Below are 20,759 nucleotides of genomic sequence, written 5' to 3' on the forward strand. Positions count from 1 at the left end.
GGACTCCATCTGCGCTTCGTGTTGGTAGTGAGGCCCGAATCGACACGCTAATCAACACCTTACAGCACCTTCATTTTCCCCTGTTTTGTTCACCGTGCGTAAAAACGCATCAGACGCGCACTGCTGCTCGTTTTATTTTAATGGACCTATATCTACATGTTATCTTAAATAACTTGGGACATGGCACCTCTTGTTTGAAAACGTTCATTTTAAAGTAAACAAAAATATCACAGCATGTGACTGAAAGGGCTTTCTTGTAGTCGAGGTGTGCCCTGTTAAATTTACCATTTGAACAGTCGACCACTCTGAATGTCCACTCTTGGTCTGAGCCCTTGATCCAGCCTGTGAACACAAATGATAAAAATAAAAATGATAAAAATGATAAACCAACAGAGAACACGGAGCTGCTTATGGGGGAAAAGAAAGCTCAGAAAAAACGGGAAATTGGTGCGAGCATAAGCACTGGACCGACCCAGTACAACAAATCAGCATGTCCTGAAATAGAAACTAACCACTGGTAACAACCAGACGTGCCCAGAAACATTGTGTGTGAGTTGTGAAGATTCGTGAAGAACTGTCTTACAGCAGCCGGCAAATCGTGAGATATCTGGACTAGGGTTAAATTTACAGCTCATTTGGAGTTCTGTGTTTATAAATGTATGTGTAAATAGTCCAATAATTTAACTTGAATTCGCCACCGTGAGACTGATGCATGTGTGCATTTTAGGGCAACGTAGGACTTCCCACATTAGCCCTGCGTGTTGGTGGTGAAGCATATATGGACAGGTTTATCGTTACAGCACAGAGACAAAAAACTGTATTTATCCTTGAGTGTACTTCCCTTTCTCTTGTTTTGTGCACCGTGCGCAAAAACGCCCAAAATGCGTAAAAACGCACGAAATGCGTAAAAACGCACCAGGCGCCTTAATGCCCTGCTGAAATAAAAAAACAATCATGTGACCACATCTCAGGTTTGATTAATTATAGCATATTAATCTGATAAATGGTTCTGGACCCTGCCACCCTGGGAAGTCCTTAAACTGTCCAGGGTGTAGATTTAAACAGATCTTAATCTACATGTTAAAGTGCACTCATCATGTCTCATCATATCCAAAACCTGAAAACACTCCTGCAGATCATACAAGGTACCCTACTTTACTGACACACTCTCTTTACTGTTCACAGAAGGAAAGAAAAGTGAGCTAAAAACGGGAGATTGTTTGATGTTTTAAAACTTTAAAACTAAGTGCAACTCAACCCTGTGTATAAATATCATATTTAAAATGTATGTCTCAATTCTTGCTGTTTTCCGCTTTCCACTGACTGATTCTGAATCTGACAGTTGTAAGTTGAACTTTGTGATGAATGGACCAATAGAAGTGCTCCAAAATGTCTTGCTTTGCAATCACATTTAGTTGCTGTTTTGAAGATACTATGTTTTTGTTCCATGACAGCAACCATATGTAAATTAGGTTGACCAGCATTCCAGTTTTAAAAAACACAATATTTTCAGATTTCTTTGTTGGTGACCTGCTATACTCCTTTTTCTATCCTGTTACCAGGGATCATGAACTTTCTATCCTGTTACCAGACTCATCTTTCTCTATTTTAAAAGAATGCTCTCAATGTGCCAGTTGGTGTGCCACCTACTGTGAGATGTGCTGGTTGGTGTGCCGGCTGCTTTAGGGTGTGTCGGTTGTTGTGCCGGCTGCTTTAAGAGTAACACAAGTGTCAAGTGAAGTGCAGAAGTGCATTTGTGAGGTCAGACACTGATGTTGGATGAGAAGGCCTGGCTCACGTCTCCTGTCTCCCCTCTAATTAATCCCAAAGGTGTTGAGGTCAGGAGGTCTACACCAAACTCGCCTATCCATGTCTTTATGGACCTTGCTTTGTGCATTGGTGCGCAGTCATGTTGGAACAGGAAGGGGCCATCCCCAAACTGTTCTCTTGGTATGCTGAAGCATTAAGAGTTCCTTTCACTGGAACTAAGAGGCTGAACCCAACTAATGAAAAACAACCCCACACCATAATCCCCCCTCCACCAAACTTTACACTTGGCACAGTGCAGTCAGACTAGTACTGTACTCCTGGCAACCGCCAAACCCAGACTCGTCTATCATCCGAACAAGGACTTGCCATACAGAGAAGCGTGATCTCCACCGCTCTAGAGTCCAGTGGCGGCCTGCTGTACACCACCGCATCCGACGCTTTGCATTGCGCTTGGTGATGTCAGGCTTGGATGCAGCTGCTCGTCCATGGAAACAAGCTTCCGCTGACCCCGCTTTGTAATTTTACATGTCCTACCACTTTGTGGCTGAGTTGTTGTCATTCCCAGTCGCTCCCACTTTGTTATAATACCACTGACAGTCGACTGTGGAATATTTAGTTGCGAGGAAATTTCATGACTGGACTGTTGCACAGGTGGCATCCTATCACGGTACCACGCTGGAATTCACTGAGCGACCCGTTCTTTCAGTCTGCATGCCTAGGTGCTTGGTTTCATACACCTGAGGCCATGGAATTGATTGCAACACCTGAATTCAATGATTTGGATGCGGGAGTGAATACTTCAAGTTCAAGTTTCAAGTTTATTTGTCATTTGCACAACATGTCAGGACATTTATGCATTGAAATGCTTGTGCTGAGGCTCAGGTTGATGCTCTACAGGAGGATAAAACTATATACATACTAAACATATTATTATAAATAAAGTTCTATTAAAAATTATATTAAATAAATACAAAATATACACAAAATACAGAATATACAAATCTGTAGAAATTCTCTGATATGTACACTTATGTATATTTTTGGCAATATATAATGTATATAGTATTTATGGGTGGACCTATTGGGCCTGTTGGACCCAATTATACCATCGCCACCACAGACTGTATATTGGAGGCCAGTCTTTACACTGGTTACTGCTCTTACGGTGTTGTAACAGTCTCCCATAGTGTAACGTTACTGGAGCCCGTCCTTATTGGTTCTTTTGGTGTTTATATCGTTACTGCCTCTTGAATCTGAAAGCTCATTGGCTGTTTCGTATGCTAGCCCCGCCCACACCCTCAGACTCTCCGCTCCCTCATTGATCTTCTCGGCTGAGCTGCCATTTCTTCTTTACCCGAGTCCTGAGCACTGGAAGCTAGCGTGTTCTCCAGCTCCCGTTACCCAGGCATATGGCAACAACAGCCTCCTTTCTTTCTTGTACCAGTGTCCCCACCACTCTTTAAAAATTCCGCCGAAAAAGAGAAGACGATTTTCCAAATCTTTCAGGCCGTTATCTCACGTAAGTACGGGGGTTTCTGTGGCGGACTCCATCCCGCCAATGTTGAGCTTCTTGAGGGAACGAGCAGCCGTACAACATGGCGGCGGCGCCTGCTGCTGTTGTCGTCCCTCGCTGATAGAGACCTTTGCTTGTTGGGGTGTTTAGGACGGCTCTAGAAGGGGTTCGTGGTGGTAGATTTTAGACATAAACCACGGTAATGTGTTTGTAGGGCTTGAAGGTTGTTGGGTGTGGGTGAAAGTGACACATGCACGTTGAGGACGTTTGGCCGTTGATTCATTCGGGTAGCTAAATCCGGGAGCTTGTGACATGTATTATGGTTAACTTGGCGTGTAGGGAGCGGAGGTTTTAGAGGACGATGGTAAAAAGAGGAAGGGGGGATATCTGACTTTTTACCTTCTGTTAGGATCGGGGGATGCTTCGCTAGCTAAATGATCCGGCTGCTTTTAAGAAGTTGTGTGTTTTGCGGGCGGATTTGTGGGGACCCGTGACAGGCTGAAGTCCTACGTCAGCGCGTTGGTGAAACACCATGAACTTACACACCATGTTCTCGCTGGTTGCGCAACTCTTTATTATGCCAGGAAAACGTTTACTAGTGCATACTTTAATCAGACAGGATGGCCAGTTAGTTTTTCTTCTTAAGGATTAACAGCTAACACAGGTTTATTCTCTAAAGAGAAATCTGCTGTCGTTACCCAAATGTCCCCCTGTCAAAAGTTACTGTAGTGACACTCCAGGCATTTGTACAGCTATTTCCATATGAATCAAATAATAAATCCACACTCCCAACATTTACATTACTTTTACATGTATGTACATCTCTCATCCAGACCGGCTGACATTGAAATCATGTTACCCAGGCAGGCAAATGTGGAGTTAAGAGCTTTGCCCAGTGACTCTTATTAGTGTAGGGTGTTGCGCCTGCCTAGTCTGGGATGCAAACTTCTCTCTGCCAGAGGGAGGGTGGTGTTGTTACAGTGTTGTTACCCACTACATTACACCACCCTACTACAAGGATATTTCTGAAGGTGACACTTTTTGTGGACTGTGCAGTGCTACAGCAGGCATATAGTATTGGGAGTGTACTGTAAGGATAGAGAGTAAAAGTCTTATAGTAGCATTATTACAGATCTTTTTTTTAATATATATATATTTATTTATTTATTTACAATCAGAGTTTAAGACTCTTGAGACTTATATCTATATTCTGTGTAATTAACTTGTTCAGACTGACAGCGTCTTCCCACTACTAAGATCTTTCTTTAATGAGCTTGTGATTTAGGTCTGGGTTGTGAGGGTTAGTCAGTTTGTTCCTGAACTCATTTGTACATCTGATCATCTTGGTCTTGGGTCTCATGTTCAGACGCCCGATATCCATGTCATCACTGCTCCTATATCACAATTTGCAACAATTCTTGCGCTGTATTTGGCAGAACTCTGGTCTCGGTGGAGTCCATTTCACATCTACAATAGGTCTGGTTTCTCCTTCTTAGGAGAGACAAAAATAGGTACCAAATGTTGCACAACCCCCCCCACCCCAAACTCAGGACGACAAAAAAAAAAAAAACAGTGACCAAATATATATTAATTCTATAAGTCCATGCAAATCCACTGATTTGCATGCTTTACCCACAATCTTTATCATATACAATGTTTGAATGCTACCCAACAGCTTGGTTTGTGGTTGTTTTTTGTCTGGACAAATGGCGTCAAGGGAAGACAAATGGTTTTGGGTTTTGTGCCGATGCCCAAAACCGGTGAGACTACTGTAAACCAACCCTTATTACCCTTATTACCACATTTAGGATTTGTTACACAGTTTGCAGGGATGTTACTTTACTTACAGTTCAGGATTGTTTTGTTGTTGTTGTTTTATAAGCTACATTCTCAATGATTTAGACTGTTTAGTTATCTGCAATCTCAATCATCTACTCTTTTTTGTCCTGACAGGGCTCCCCTCTTTCTGTGCAAGTGTATAAGAGGTACCCAGAAGGCCTAGGGGAGGCGCTCTACCGCGAGCAGTTCGACTTCAACGCCGAGCCACCTTGGGATCCTAGTTGATAGCGGGAGAGGTCCATCTCCCAGCTTGTCCATGTGAGTGGTCCGGTCCCCAACTATTAATATCTTCATGCTTAGGCATACGTTATAGATTCATGTAATACAGCAGCCTGTAGACTGATAGAGCCAGTCATGTAAGAAATAATTTTAAAAGCATAGCTGAAGTAGACGTGTTCAATCATTCTTGGCATTCTTTGGCCTTATTAGCTTGTAGGTTTAGACTATGAACAGTTGAGAGCCAAAGTGCACAGTTAGACATCCGCTAAATATTGACCTAAATCAGTATGCCTGCAAACTGCCAGCGTCTGGAAAATGTCTGACTGTTCTTATATACATGTCTACCGGCTATACATGTCTGTACGTGTCTGTTGCATGTCTGTACAGTTTATTAGTGTTGTATAAACACATGTTGTGCTCTCTCTTTGCAGTTTGTTGCATATTTACCGGACCCCAAAATAAACTCTCTTTATGATTGTCGGATCTGCGGACTACGGTTGAGATGAAAGGATTTACTGATGAACCAAACTACATTGTTGAGCTGCTTGACGGAGGAACAACCCTTGAAGATGTCATTGACAACCACATTTATGAACAAGCTCTGGTGAGTGCAGCCATGTATTATTCTGTTTTAATAAAAGCCTGGCATACACGCACCGCTGAGTCAAGTGGAACTATGAAAGACTGCTCAGTTTGAATAGATGGAGCAGGGTGCAGGTCATATTTTTCCATTAATTGATATTGGTGGTAGATCACTCTCTGTCCTCTGTCTTGTCCTCAGGCTGAAAAGAATGCATTTGTTGTGGCCAACCTTGGGGCCTTGATGCAGCAGCATGTTCTTTGGCAGAGCACGCTGCCCATGGTCCGACCCTTTTACCCAGTCAAATGTAACAGCAGCCCTGCAGTCATTGAGGTTCTGGCGGCTCTGGGAGTTGGTTTTGTCTGTGCAAATAAGGTGATGCATTGCTTATTTGCATGATCTGAGAAGTAGCAATTTAAATTATTTTATTTTGTACTTTGAAAAACATGGTGTTTCTTTTTCTGATGATTTTTGTTCCCACCAAACATTTTCAGGCTGAAATCTCCCTTGTACTTAACCATGACGTCCCCCCAGAGAACATTATCCTGGCTGGTGTTTGCAAGCAGCTCTCCCACATCAAACATGCTGCCAAGAATGGCATCAACTACCTGGTGTGTGACAATGAAGCAGAGCTTTGCAAAATTGCCCGGGCTCATCCAAATGCCAGGTCAGTTTCTGGTTAACTGTAAACAAGCTTTATATTTTTATCCTTATTTTTTATTACAATCAACTTTTAAACTCTATCTCTCCTTCCAGGCTGCTCCTGCAGCTGTCCACTGATGCTCAAGCAGAAGAGGCCAGCATGGCATTTGGGTGCTCCCTAAAGAGCTGTAGGCACCTTATGGAAACTGCTAAGGAGCTGGGTGTGGATGTGGTTGGAGTTATGTAAGTTGTTTTTTTTAGTGACCATGACCTCTGTGATGAGCATTGTGACTTCCCAGAGCATCACTTAAACTGCCTTGTCTTTGTAATCTTACAGGTTTCAGGTACCAACATCATGCAAAGACCCCCAGGTTTATGCCCATGCGCTGTCCGATGCCCGCTGTGTATTTGATATGGGGGTGAGTGGATATGTAGTATCAAAAGAATCATGATTTAAAACATTTACTTTTAAATTGACTAATTTATTCCCAATTGTTCTTCCACAGGAGGAGCTTGGGTTTAACATTGAAATTCTGGATATTGGCGGTGGATTCAGTGGCTCTGAGTTTCAGTTGAAACAGGTACCCCAAACTTTGAGATCCTTACATATCATCCGTTGCTTGTTTTATTTTATTTTTTATTTTGAATAGAAAATTTACTATTCTGCTTCTTCCCATTTTAGTAATAAAATGGTTTCTTTTTCTCATGATCAGATCCATGCTGCTATTAGACCTCTGCTGGAGGCCTATTTCCCTGTTATGTCTGGAGTGCGCGTCATTGCTGAGCCAGGAACTTTTTACGTGTCTTCCTCTTTCACCCTGGCGGTAAATGTCATTGGAAAGAAAGTGGCAGTGAGCAATCTTCATGTTGAATCTAAAGGTGAGTGCAGTCTCTCTCACTACACACTGCACACACCTGTGGTACTACATAACATAGGACATGGTCTTAGGTCTTTTCTAACATGGGTCTTTTCTCGTTTTAAGTTCTTGTGTTTCTTTTGTGTCCACAGCAGAGTTGACTCCAAACGATGAGCCAGATTTTTTGTACTATTTAAATGATGGTGTCTATGGATCATTTGTGGGCAAGCTGTTAGGAAACACCATTCCATCCCCTACAGTACACAAGGTATAGAACCCACATGGGCAAAACTACTCACATGCCAGTTGCTTTTATTTTTGGGTCTGGTCACTTGAGTTCCATTGTTTTGTTTTTCAGATGTCACTTACAGCAGATGAGCCAGTGTTTCCCAGCAGCTTGTGGGGTCCCTCCTGTGACGCATTAGACCAGGTGGTGGAGCACTGCCTTCTCCCTGAGCTCACTGTGGGAGATTGGCTGATCTTCAATAATATGGGGGCCAGTGGTCAGGAGGAGTCCGCAGCCATCAATAACTCAGACAGGCCACCTGTGTATTACACCATTTCTACAGATGACTGGTAATTAGAAACAAATTGGATATTTATACACTTTATTTTGTTCCTGTTGGTGAATTTATCATTTTAAAAATGCACATAAATGCATCATCAAATGAATGAAAATGTCTTGCTTTTGTCTGGGTATTAATTAAGCGTGAACCCTATATTCTCACATTCATAAATACATGTATTGTCTGTCTTTCAGGTTTGAGATGCAGGAGGCTGGAATCTCTCTTGACAACACCATGAAGAATTTCTCCTTAGTCCAGTATGGCTTGTAGTTGGGGAAACAATCTGATGCTGACCCCTACCCTGTGCGTTTCAAGTCAAGTCTCACGGCCTGCATAGTGAACATTCCAACAGCTATGGGTGGGGACAACAATGCTTAGCCACTAGAAAAGGAACAAGAACAGTGGCATTGGGATCACAAAATAAATGTCCTTATCTAGGTTTCTCACAATTTACTGATTTGAAATGCTTATTTTCCTTGACCACCAGAGAAATGAGTCCAGGAGCCCCATATTAAGTATCAACATATGCAACAAAATGGATGACTGTGGAGATGGAATCCAATCATTGGGTTTCTTAATCAAAAATCGTTTACATAAGTGTTCGATTAATTTAATTATATATTGATTACCTGCTGACAGTCTTGTAAATGAGTTGTCTGTTGCACCATTATGCACTTGTCTATATTAAAATCAGATGTGATTTTAATGAGTTTAGAGTATAAAATCAGATGTGTTATGGCCCTTTATGTAGATTGACACCGTGGAAATTTTGATATTGATTTGTTATATCAAAGCTTCTCCATCTTTGTCGACCATGGGTTCATAGAGCTGTGGAGTACACCTTTGGTTGTGTCCTCAGTACATGGATTGTGGCAGTATTTCCCAGTATTGATGTGTATTTCATGCTGTCCTTTGGCTATGTGTACTGTGAATGACCGATTGACTTTTGTGACCTGAAAAAGGCTCTTAGAACACAAACAGTAGGGTCACACCTGTAGATTGTACAAATACCAAGGACGTAGGCCTGACTTTAAAGGAATCTCTTAGAACTGGGACTGGGGAAGGTGACTTCAAGCTAAATGTGCAAGTGCCTGAGGCAGTGTGCTCAAACTACCAATAACAGTCACCATAAATGCTGCAAGATTCATGCTATTGATCTCTGACAGCTTCTCTCAGGCTTAACCATAAATAGTTGTTCTAAAGATTTGATCATATCTTTCATTGGAAGTAACACTGATATACCTGAACGAATGGCTTTTGGGTCCACAACAAAGACTGAGAGATGATGGCATGGTGAAAAGAATCGAAAGCGTCTAGTCCAACACTGTCAGATGTTTATGTAGTATGAGCCCAGGCTGTGCTTGCACCATTTTCTCAGAAGAAAGAACACTTTGGGACCAGCAGCAGATGGAAGACCAACATACTCTGTTTTGGATGGAAGAGTGCCAGATGAGGGTTATTTTGTAATTTAGCAACAATGAAACATTTGATCATATCTTCTTGTGCTGTTTACCTTCCAAAAAGGCTTTGTTCAATGTCTTTTGATTTGAAAATTTATATCTCCACCCCAGTTAATGAAATCACACCCTTTAGCGATGTAATGTAAAATATTTTTGTCTGAGGCACTAATGGACCATAGCCTGTTTTTGACTGTAATATTGTGTTGTAATGAAAAATATTAACTTAATACACTTCTTTGACTGAAATAATGAGTTATTAATGTCTCTTTATTTGTTCTAAAGGTTTACCTTAGCCACACTGGGGCATGACGAGTAAAGATGAACAGCCATAATGAATATCTATTGAATATGACTATAGTTGCTGTATTTGTCATGAAAGTAAATCTAAGTAGAGTAAGCCTGTACCTTCTTTCACTGACTGAGGATCTTAGCAATTCCTCCAGTAAACTCATTCATAGTTGAATTGGGGAGCCTCCGTTTTTCTGCCCATCAATTCAATACATCTATCCATCAAATTTCTCCTCTTAGCAGGCGAGCCAGACCTCTGGACTCCCAATTTCTGCACCCGTCTGCGCTCTGGCCCTTCTGTTTTTCTACTTCCACAGATAAGAGTGTGAGGTATAGGCTATAACTAATTCATAAATCAATCCTGTAAACAGTAGATTGTAGTTGCACTTTGGAGGAGGATTTCAGCAGCAGATAAGATTCCTCTTTTAATTGTAGTTTTTCTCAGTCAGCCTCATTTGGGTCAAAGGCCAAGACCAAGAATGGGAGTCAGCTCTGCCACGTGTGTTTACTCAATAATCATTCAAACCCAGACAACTGTCCCAATAGTTGCGCCCTGCAAAACACAACGTAGGCAATAAAATATAAAATGCTTTATTTCTGGACATCGGTATTGTTTCACATTTGATCAAAAAATGTAATCTTGTTCATTAGAACAACTGAGAAAATTCACAAATAACAGAATTCATTCGTTTTACATCGCTTTATTTCTGAAAAGTTCCTGTCAGTTTTTTACGGAGACTCTAAAGTATCAAAGGTAGAAGAAACTTAAAACGTTTCCTTATTTAATAAATCATTCGCTTAATTAAAAAGAAAATTGCCTCAATTTAATAAATCATTCCCTCAATTAAAAAAACTTCCCTCGATTTAATAAATCATTCCCTCAATTAAAAAACTTCCCTCGATTTAATAAATCATTCCCTCAATTAAAAAAACTTCCCTCGATTTAATAAATCATTCCCTCAATTTAAAATGTTTAATAAAACAAATCTCCCCCATTTAATAAATAATTCCCTAAATTTAAAACCTTCTATCGATTTAAGAAATTATTCTCTCAATTAGAAAAAAATATATATTATTTAATTAAATTAAATAATAAAGAAATAGGTTCCCTCGATTTAATAAGTCGTTCCCTCAGTTTAGAGGAGGGGACAATTTACATAAACTGTGCGAACAATTTAGCTATTAAATTCAGGGAACAATTTATTAAACAGTTTATTAGACTGATTTATTAAACTGACAGAGCCTCCTTACTTTTACTGACTCCGTAGTTTTCTGGTAAGCTAATATACGCCTGTCATTCCCTGTAAGGCCAGAGGAGGCGCCCTGCTGAGAGCTCTGCCCGCTGCTGCCACAGCGTGTTTCCACTCACTCGCCTCCGATGACAGGCACGGCAGTAACACTGGCTTAGCGGTGCATCTCTAATGGACACCAATGGAACAAATATGTGGACGGACGACAAGCAATATCAGGTAGGAAACCCAGGCTGCCGCTGTTTATTATGTGGACTGTGTTAAAATAGCTAATGTTAGTCTCCTGCTGGCAAAGTCACAGCCTCTCGCTGTTCTGCGACCTTTCATAACAAAGAAAGTGCCGGATGAAGACGCCACACATCCCAGGGGTTGTTATACAACGTTTATAGTCATATAACACACATGTAATTACAGTGTGTGAACAGCAGTCTGTCTGGATGAGTCCTGTGTCGTGATGGCTAGCTGGCACACGCAGTTGTGTAGTGTTAATGTGAGCTCAGAGGGAGTAAATATATAGATCAGTCAGTTAGATACTGCCGGGGTACTGACTTAATGCGTAGGGCAAATAATAAAGTGCCTTGTTTAAGCGTTTTGTGGTTGTCCAGGGTTAGTTTTAGGACTTTTAAACCTTTAAATAAAGAATTATGTAAACTAGCACTGAATTACCACAGTCCCGTCCATTTAATTTCACTGGCAAAGAAAACCGTCGCGCTGCTGAACTGGCGCCCCCTGCTGCTCCCTCCACACCTGCTTAAATACAGACGTACATTTAGGTTTATTAAAATAAAAAAGTAGATTTATTATGTAACAATATAGATTTAAAATATTTAAACATTTCTGTAGAAACAGAGAGAAAGAATAAAATATTTTTTATTAAATGTTTTGTTTGTCAGAATGGCCACAAAGATGTGGATCCACAGAGCACTGAAGACGAGCCGCTTCTCAGAGAAAACAGAAGACGATTTGTCATCTTTCCCATCCAGTACCCAGACATCTGGAGAATGTACAAACAGGCCCAGGCCTCTTTCTGGACAGTAGAAGAGGTAAGTATGAGCTTAATTAGATTTTTTTCTACATTACTCAGTAAATGCACACCTGACAACATTGACAGTACAAGGCAACAACACGAGCCATCCCAAGTGTTCTGATTTCAGTCTGGTCTTAGGCTGTGTGTGTGTGTGTGTGTGTGTGTGTCAAAAACAAGATACCTGTCAATACAGTGAACGATTGAACATCTTCACTTTCAGAGGCAGATTTACTCATATTTTGCACTGTTTAAAACGTGGCAGTCTTGATTTACTACACTGGTGCAATGTCTCTAACACCCACAATAAGGTCAGAGAGACAGGAGCTGCTCTTTTGTGCTTTTGCCTCATTGCATCAGCATTTATAGGAGTTTCTTGGTCAGAACAAATGGCGAGAGGAGATAATGAGACAGGTATTGGATTTTCTGTGACTGATAGTGAATACTGACTGGGCCAGGGGGTGGGTTCTTGTTTTTAATGTAGCTGAGAGCCACAGGGGAAATAAAATATGAAATATAATAATAATAATAATAATAATAAACTCAAAAACAACCTAAAAATAAACAGTTGTTTCTCATTACAATGGCTGAGTATTAAGCAGCAAGTGAACAGGCAGTTCTGGACGAAGATGTGCTGGACGAAAGAAAAAAGCTGTTGCAAAAATCTGAGTGACTGTCAAGGGCCATATTGTAATGGTTAGACAACTGGATCAGAGCATCTCAGAAAGCATCATGCAGGACTTGAAGTTTCCAGTATGTTCCCAGTTAGTACTTACCAAAGTGCTCCAAGGACAGTTTAATTAGTGGACGAATCTGTGGTATGTAGCTGCTTGACACACCTTAAAAGTGATTTTGCCACAGGATGCAAATTTTTCAAACCACAGGCATTCAGAAACACAGGCATTTCCTGAAGTGGAAGGTGTACATATGTTTAGGTTTCTTCATTACAAACATTTGTTGAAATGCCACCATCAAAGATTTGTAATCAAGAGTTGAAGTCAATATTAAAAATGACCTACAGCCCCACCTTTAATCTAAAGTGCTATTTAATAAAGTTTGAAACCAAACACACACTACACTCAAAATGTACTTTACTACAAAGATATGTAAAAAAACAGGCCGCTCTGAACTTAGATAATAATGAAATATGGGTGGCACTCACTCTCTAGCCTAAGGCAAAACAGAGCCCTACATGTCAAGTGTAGGAATGCACTTCACATTAAAATCCCAGGTGGCACACACCTCTTAAGGGAGAGTGTGCTGGCAAAGTTTACCAAACAACACCCCAACACAAGACAGGACATCAGTTGGGAGAGTACTGACAAATTATCAAAGCACAGAAACACAAGCGATAATCCCCTGTAATGCAGGTTTGGCAAGAACTGGCATGAAGTTACCCACACCAAGTCCACTTCAACAAGAACTAATCTATAGAAGTTAAGAGCCACAGGTAAAACACCCAAAACAAAGCTCGGAAACACATAAAATTTCCAGAGTGACATAGTCCCAACACAACCAGTTCATATCATCTATATAGTTTATTTAATAAAATAAAATAAAAATGACAGCAGTCCATTCTCTAGCAACCAGCTTGGCTCCTTCTTTTAAAGTGTTGGCTCCTCCCCCAGTTTCTGTAGGTAAGACCGTCATTGGTCAGCGATCCTCTTGTGATTTATGTGGCTAAGCAGGTACATCTGTACTTAACCTGGCAATTAATAGGTGAGTTGAACCAGATGTGCTTGAGCGAGAAAAGGAATCTGGCCTCCAGGACTGTCCACCCTGTTTTAGCATTCCCAGTTAGTGTGGGCCAACATGAGCTGTTTTACTTATCACTGAACACAAATACTCTGCCCTGAAGTGAGCTGAATATTAGTGCACGAGAAAAATGGTTCGATGATGTTAAAGAAAAGATGCCCCCTGAGGCCATTCCTTGTAGCATGAATTGAAGGTCTATGTTTATGATACACTGGCCTGTTTGCACTGTATACACACATTGTAGGTGTAAGTGAGGCGTAATGGCTCTACAAGAGGCTTAGAGGATTAGGAGTTCATTGTTTTGTCAAAACCAAGACAGGGTTGAATCTTGGAGGCTTTTTTGGAGCAGGCACAAAAATGGAGGGTTTAAGTTGGTCAGAATTTGAGCAGGGGACTGACTGACATTTTGTGAGTGCTTTATAGGCTCTTTTAAACAGAAACTTAGTAATGCAGATTACCTGGACCATACCCAGCGGACAGTATTCAGACCCCTTGTACTTGTTTCACATTTTATTGTGTTGTGAATTTAATTGAAAAAGTTTTACTCATCATTCTACACTTAAACACCCATAATAGTGAAAATAGGTTTTATATAGGACATATATTGGACATATCCAATCTTTGCACTCTTGGATTTGGGCATTTTATTCCATTTCTCATGGTTGATCTTCTCAAGCTCTGTCAGATTTGAGGGCGAGCATCTGTGAAATGTCATCTCCAGGTCTCTCCACAGATGTTCGATGGGGTTTACATCAGGGCTTTGGCTGGGCCACTCAAGGACATTCAGAAACTTGCCCTGAAGCCACAGTGTTGTTTTGGCTGTATGTTCCAGGTCACTGTCGTGTTGAAAGGTGAACTGTCATCCCAGTTCATCCCTTTCCCATAACAGATTGCGATTGCTCTGGAGTAATTCCTGTATTTGCCTTCATTTATCCATTCTTTAGTTGTTACCAGTCTCCCTGTCCCTGCAGTCGAGCACCTGTATGATGCTGCCACCACCTTGTTTCATCATAGGGATGGTTTTAGCCAGGCGATGTGCAGTTCTTGTTTTTCACCAGACGTAGTGCTTGCTGTTCTGCCCGAAGAGTCAAATTTTCGTCTCAACAGACCAGAGATGATTTTTCCACATGTTGCCAGGTTGTACCTTTTACTCAAGAGTGGATCAGTCTTGGCACTCTGCAGTAAAGGCCGGATTAATGGAGTGCTGCAAAGATAGTTTCCCTTTTGAAGTTATTGTTGGGTTCTTACTTACCTTTACTTCTTGTCCTCATGCCAGAAGAAGCCTTCTTGCAGACAGCCTATTCTAGGACTGTTGAAGGTTGTGACAGTCTTCCATTTAGGAGTTATTGAGGCCACTGTTGACCTGGGAACAATCAAAGCCTTAGATATTGTTTAATATCCCTGCCCTGCTCTATGCACTGCCACAATCCAGACAGTTTCTTGGACTGCATAGCTTAGTTTTGTACTGACAATGCTGAGGGCCCTTATAGACCCAAGTGTGTGATACAAATGGCACAATGAAAAGGGTCCCGGATCGTTTCTGAATCCACTGTATAAGCATGTATTAACATTGCAGTACAGCAGTTTTACTGTACTGAGAATACGTTCTAACATCTTTTCAGTTCCCAAAATCTGTGTTTATTTGCTAAGGTTGACCAGCTGTGTATTGGGAAACTTGAAAAACCCTTGATGTTTACTAAACCATAGTGACATCTTCTGATCTTCTGCATGGTTTAATAAGGCCTCCTGTGGGAAAGCAGGCTGCTCAGCATAAAAAAGAGACTGTTGTTTATGTGATGTTCTGTCAAGTTAGTGTCATAAAACATCAGGGAGGTTTTCCCCTAAAAAGTTCCAAAACAATTTATGTCAGTGTTTTCCTACACCCCTAGTACTCCCTCAGTACCATTCCTTTGCTTACACAACATTGTACTTACATAATACACAATGATTTGTTTAATCTTTAGCTATGAAAACACTTGAGCACAGTTTAACAGTTAGGACTGACCATGTTCTGTAGTGGCCTGTACATAAAAATGTAATGATGTCTCTTCTAAGACCGCTTATCGAGAGAAGCTTATCCCCAAAGCAAAGCAGTTTTTGAGCCAGGTTCAATTCAGGGCAGTTGTGTATGTACAATAACAATAAGCCTATGGTAGTATGATGGATTGATGCAAATTGTATACAGTATAATTGTCTTAATTTTATGATGTTATATTTTTGTCATATTGCCCGCCATCAGAGTCATTTCAAATCTCAAGGTCTCTGTCCTTTTCAGGCTGAAGTCTTTGTGCTAAACAAGTGATGAGAATGCATTTGTTTTGTATGGAGGCAGTTGTTGATTATTTGTGTTGGTTTGTGCAGGTGGATTTATCAAAGGATCTGGCTCACTGGGAGAAACTGAAGCCCGATGAGAGACACTTTATATCACATGTCTTGGCTTTCTTTGCGGCAAGTGATGGTATTGTCAACGAGAACCTGGTGAGCTTATTAAAGACCTTTAGTATTTGCTTTTAGTTTATTTATGAAGTATTACTCAGAGCATTAGTGGTGTCAGGATGCTGGGTGATCACCACCCCACCTCATCCCCAACTTATCCCAAAAGTATTGGATGGAACACCGTCATTCCAGAGAACACAGTCCCGCTGCTCCACAGCTCAATAATGGTGGGCTTTATTTCCCTCTAGTCCATGCCTGGCATTAGGCATGGGGCCAATAAGTTTATCTGGTCCAGAGAGTCCATTCTATTGGCAGTACTTCTATACAGGGAAGAGAGCTGTGTGTGTGCAACTTCAATGCAGAGAAATCAATGGATGCAACTTAACGTAGCTGAATGCATTCATTAGAAGGGGTGTCCACAAACATTTGGACATATAGTGTATATAGTTTATATTAGCTGTTATAATGTCATACATAATTTTATAAAATGTAAGTTCAGACTTTTTTTAAAGTATGTATATGCTAACTTTACTTTATGAATGAAATGTGAATGGAAATGTATGGAATGATTAAACCAAAGAATCCTTTATTTATGAGTGTAACCATTTAGCAGAATAATTAACAATGATATGTCACTGATATACCATTTGCCCAATATGTTACTGTTTTGACCTGTTTTCTTGTCTGACCCACCTGCAGGTGCAGAGGTTCAGTCAGGAGGTTCAGCTTCCAGAGGCTCGCTCTTTCTATGGCTTCCAAATCCTCATAGAAAATGTGCACTCAGAGATGTATAGCATGCTGATCAACACCTACATCAAGGACTTAAAGGAGAGGTGAGGGAACAACACTAGGGTCAGGGAGTAGTCAGCGTGGGTCCAATTTGCAGTTGTTGCTGTGTAGTCAGTATTTAAATGCAGGTGGCAGGTGCAGCACTTTTCAGTTGAACACTCATTTACACTAACTGTTTTTTTCTAATGTGGTTTTGTAAGTAAGCATGATAGTGAACGCATGAACACAGAATAAAAGAAGGCTAGAAGGCTTCTGCATAGAATTTAGAAGGTCCATATTTTTTTTAAATCACAAAAGTTGTAGCCTAAACTACAATAAATTATCAGCAAAAGACTGCACCACTTCCCACAAGGCTACTAAAGCTCATATAATAAAATGTCTTAGAAATCACCAGTGTTGAGCACTTTAAATGATTGTACAATAAGAAAAATGCTTAGTGCAAAATTGGGGATAAGATGCAGGGTATAACAAGAAGGGACGACAGTTGTGATGAATCATATGTTTGTTCCTTATACAAGAAGAGCTTATTGTCTTATACAAGCTGATATATATCAGCATCCGACAGTCAACATTTTTGTATCTGATTTCAGTTCATTTTCACCATCACCAATATACACTATTAATACACTCTTGCTGCCTGGAGGATGTTTTTTGAACTGCAGTAATGAACGTGTGTTGTTTTAAGGGTGGTTTTGAGAATAACTAGTTTTGCATTTTGGAAACCCTAACAAGTATTTGAGGCCTGTCAAATGCGGTTTAGGCCAACCTTAAAGAAGACAATTAGTGTATCTTCAGTGTCACTTAAAAAACTCACATCCCCAAAATGCCAGCTTTACAGTAGAGGGACAAAAATCTTCTTAACTTTGAAAGTTAAATAATAAAAAGAAAAAAATTTTATTCCAAGTTATTTTGGAGCATTCCTATTGGTCTATTCATCATGATAATGATAACTGACATATTCAAATTATGTTTAAAATATATAAATAAATAAAAAATAGAGATAGAATGTTTTTGTGCAACAACAACGCTATAGTAGCTTATGTCTTGTGGTTTGGTGGATTATCTGTTTCTTAGTGCATCAGTAGCGTGCTGTAGTTTATCCATGATCCCTGACCAAGAATAGGCCAGAGATCAAGTGCTACTACTACTACTACTATGTTAATATACTGTGTGTGTGTGTGTGAGTGTGTGTATATACTGTATAAATAAAGCACAAACAAAATGATTGCTTAAACGGTTCTATTTGAAGTTTGTAATACACTTTTGGCACATAATTTATATCAGGAACCATGATGTGGATGCACTGATCATTTCCAAATAGCAATTGTTTAGCGCGGAGTTCCTACTGTAGGTGGGTCTAGGGGTCTGTGTGGGGCCCATTCTTTCACAAGCGTTCATGTATATTAGCTAGGAGTTGATCAGCTATTGGCTGATTTGGTTGGGGACAGAGCAGAATCTATTTGAAAAGTTACCTGACGATTCAATGACCATTTTATCAATCTATTGATTTCCTCACCACTCATTTTGTTTTCCAGAGACTATTTGTTTAATGCCATCGAGACCATGCCTTGTGTGAAAAGAAAAGCAGACTGGGCTCTACAGTGGATCTCTGATACAAACTCTACTTTTGGCAAGTTGCAAATCTATTTTTACTTCTTAGAAGGTTGTGAATAAAATAGTGATAATTGTGTTCTACTTATACTTAATATTTTTGTGAGGTATAACTTCAGTTCCTCTGATGTTCACAGGGGAGAGATTGATAGCGTTTGCAGCGGTTGAAGGCATCTTTTTCTCAGGGTCATTTGCTGCCATCTACTGGTTGAAGAAAAGAGGTTTGATGCCTGGGCTTACGTACTCAAATGAGCTCATCAGCAGGGATGAGGTGAATAGAGGTTTTGTTTTTATTCTTAAAGGTAGCTTCAAGGCTTTTCAGAGTAAACATGGATAATATGCTTTCTTGAATTCCTAACTGACTGTCATTTTATAATCCCTCAGGGTTTGCACTGTAATTTCGCCTGCCTTATGTACAGTTACCTGGTGAAGAAACCATCCGCTGACAGAGTGAGGGATATCATCACTAAGGCAGTGAGCATTGAACAGGTCAGTGCAATTCAAATAGGCTGTTCTTACTATGCAGTATTTTTTATATAGTCAGAACATTATAACCATAAGACAACTGCTTTCTCTTGCAGGAGTTTCTGACTGAGGCTTTACCGGTTGACCTCATTGGGATTAACTGCTCTCTAATGAAACAGTACATTGAGTTTGTGGCTGACAGGCTGTTAACAGACTTAGAAATGCCAAAGGTTAGTGAACCTAGTTGATTTCCAATGCTTAAACTGTTCTTTGTGAGTTGCATGTCAGTATCACAGGTCTGGATGTTTCTCCAGGGTGTAGGTTCTTCTTGTTCAAGAGTGATGTCTTTTTTTAAAGCCTGATGTAATACATTTAATGTTGCTATTTTGTCTTTTTCTACCAAAAGGTTTATCGAGCAGAGAACCCTTTTGACTTCATGGAGTCCATCTCGCTGGAAGGCAAAACCAACTTCTTTGAGAAGCGAGTGGCTGAGTACCAACGCTTTGGAGTGATGTCAAACACAATGGACTGTGAATTCACTCTTGATGCAGATTTCTAACCCTGTACAGTGTTTACTTAGAAGTGTTTACTCAATTGAAGAAGAAGTAAAAGTATTCAGCTCACAGTTCACAGAGAAAAGCAGTTTATTCATGGTACTTTAGTAAATGTATTTTTGTGTTGCAGTTTTACATTTTTGCAAGCTAACGTCCAGCTTAGAGGTTATTTACTGACTTGGATATACGGGAGTGAGTGTTCACAGCCTAACTTCTAAATACTGAGAGCCTGTTGTAGCACTGCTTCTACAGCCATGAAAAATGATTGATGGATGATGAATGATGGAAAACATAAATGTCTGTATTAGTATTCTCATTGGTCAGTACGGTGGCCCAGTGATACATGACGGCAACTGGGACGGTTATAGGCAGTTAAATACGTACAATAAAAGTACATAATTGGTTTTTATTGTAAATATTTTAAAGTGAAATTAGTTTCGACTACCTCAGTCTGTGTTCTCGATAGCACATGTACTTCAGAACTGACAAATCAAAGGGTTTGTATTGCGAAACCCTCTCAAAATTATTATTTTGCTCAACTTAAGTTGACACTGTTAACAGTGTGGAATTTTCTTGTTTTACAGGAGAAGTTGCAGTAATAACATCATGGCTTATTTGTGTATTTTTCTGTATTTATGTTACTGTTGTGATGGTGTTGTAAGATCTTATGCACTGCTTCATAGTAAATCTTTGATCTTGTGTATCCTGTCACGCCTTTATGAAGTTGATCACACCGCACAGCTTCACTGCTCACATCAGCATAGTGATTAGTGGTAGCCTCATAAACTGCATGGAACCAACAGATAAAAGATGGATGAAACGAATGATTTTCAACACTTTAAGCAAGATCGCTATGTGTTTGTACAGTTTTAGAGTGAAAAAAGGAAAGGAGCACCCCTTTAGATAACTTTTTGTTTTTAGGCTTACGGCCTAAAACATGTACAACCTTTGTCCACAACCACTGTTAGGAAAGGCAAAGTAATGCAAATTTCAAAGCTTTATAAATACTTACTCCTAATAATCTTGTTCCAACAATCAGCACTCTGGAAACTAAAGCAATTGATGCTCACAAAGCAAGAGAAGGCTATAAGAAAATATCACATCATTTTCAGGTAGCTGTTTAATCAGTTTGTAATATAAT

The 20,759-nt window shown here is 40.2% G+C and overlaps 2 protein-coding genes across 3 annotated transcripts; both read left to right on the forward strand.

Moving 5' to 3' along the window:
- The first annotated feature begins 3,099 nt into the window (after positions 1-3,099).
- On the forward strand, positions 3,100-9,695 carry azin1b (antizyme inhibitor 1b). 2 transcript variants are annotated; one of them, XM_072675981.1, is made up of 12 exons: positions 3,100-3,289; positions 5,237-5,380; positions 5,773-5,945; positions 6,123-6,296; positions 6,416-6,588; positions 6,678-6,806; positions 6,901-6,982; positions 7,070-7,144; positions 7,277-7,442; positions 7,573-7,688; positions 7,779-7,996; positions 8,181-9,695. In XM_072675981.1, the coding sequence occupies exons 3-12, from the start codon at positions 5,844-5,846 to the stop codon at positions 8,254-8,256; spliced, it is 1,311 nt and encodes a 436-aa protein (XP_072532082.1). In that variant the 5' UTR covers positions 3,100-3,289; positions 5,237-5,380; positions 5,773-5,843; the 3' UTR covers positions 8,257-9,695. The 2 variants fall into 2 exon arrangements, with proteins under 2 accessions (XP_072532082.1, XP_072532083.1); XM_072675982.1 differs by having other exon boundaries at positions 7,576-7,688.
- A 1,379-nt stretch (positions 9,696-11,074) lies between these two features.
- On the forward strand, positions 11,075-20,321 carry rrm2b (ribonucleotide reductase M2 b). The gene is made up of 9 exons (XM_072675983.1): positions 11,075-11,203; positions 11,878-12,027; positions 16,125-16,241; positions 16,899-17,032; positions 18,524-18,618; positions 18,737-18,870; positions 18,984-19,088; positions 19,181-19,294; positions 19,471-20,321. Exons 1-9 carry the CDS (start codon positions 11,156-11,158, stop codon positions 19,621-19,623), a joined length of 1,050 nt encoding a protein of 349 aa, XP_072532084.1. The 5' UTR covers positions 11,075-11,155; the 3' UTR covers positions 19,624-20,321.
- The last annotated feature ends 438 nt before the right edge of the window (positions 20,322-20,759 follow it).

Source organism: Salminus brasiliensis, chromosome 3 (assembly GCF_030463535.1).
Source record: "Salminus brasiliensis chromosome 3, fSalBra1.hap2, whole genome shotgun sequence".
Lineage (NCBI taxonomy): Eukaryota > Metazoa > Chordata > Actinopteri > Characiformes > Bryconidae > Salminus > Salminus brasiliensis.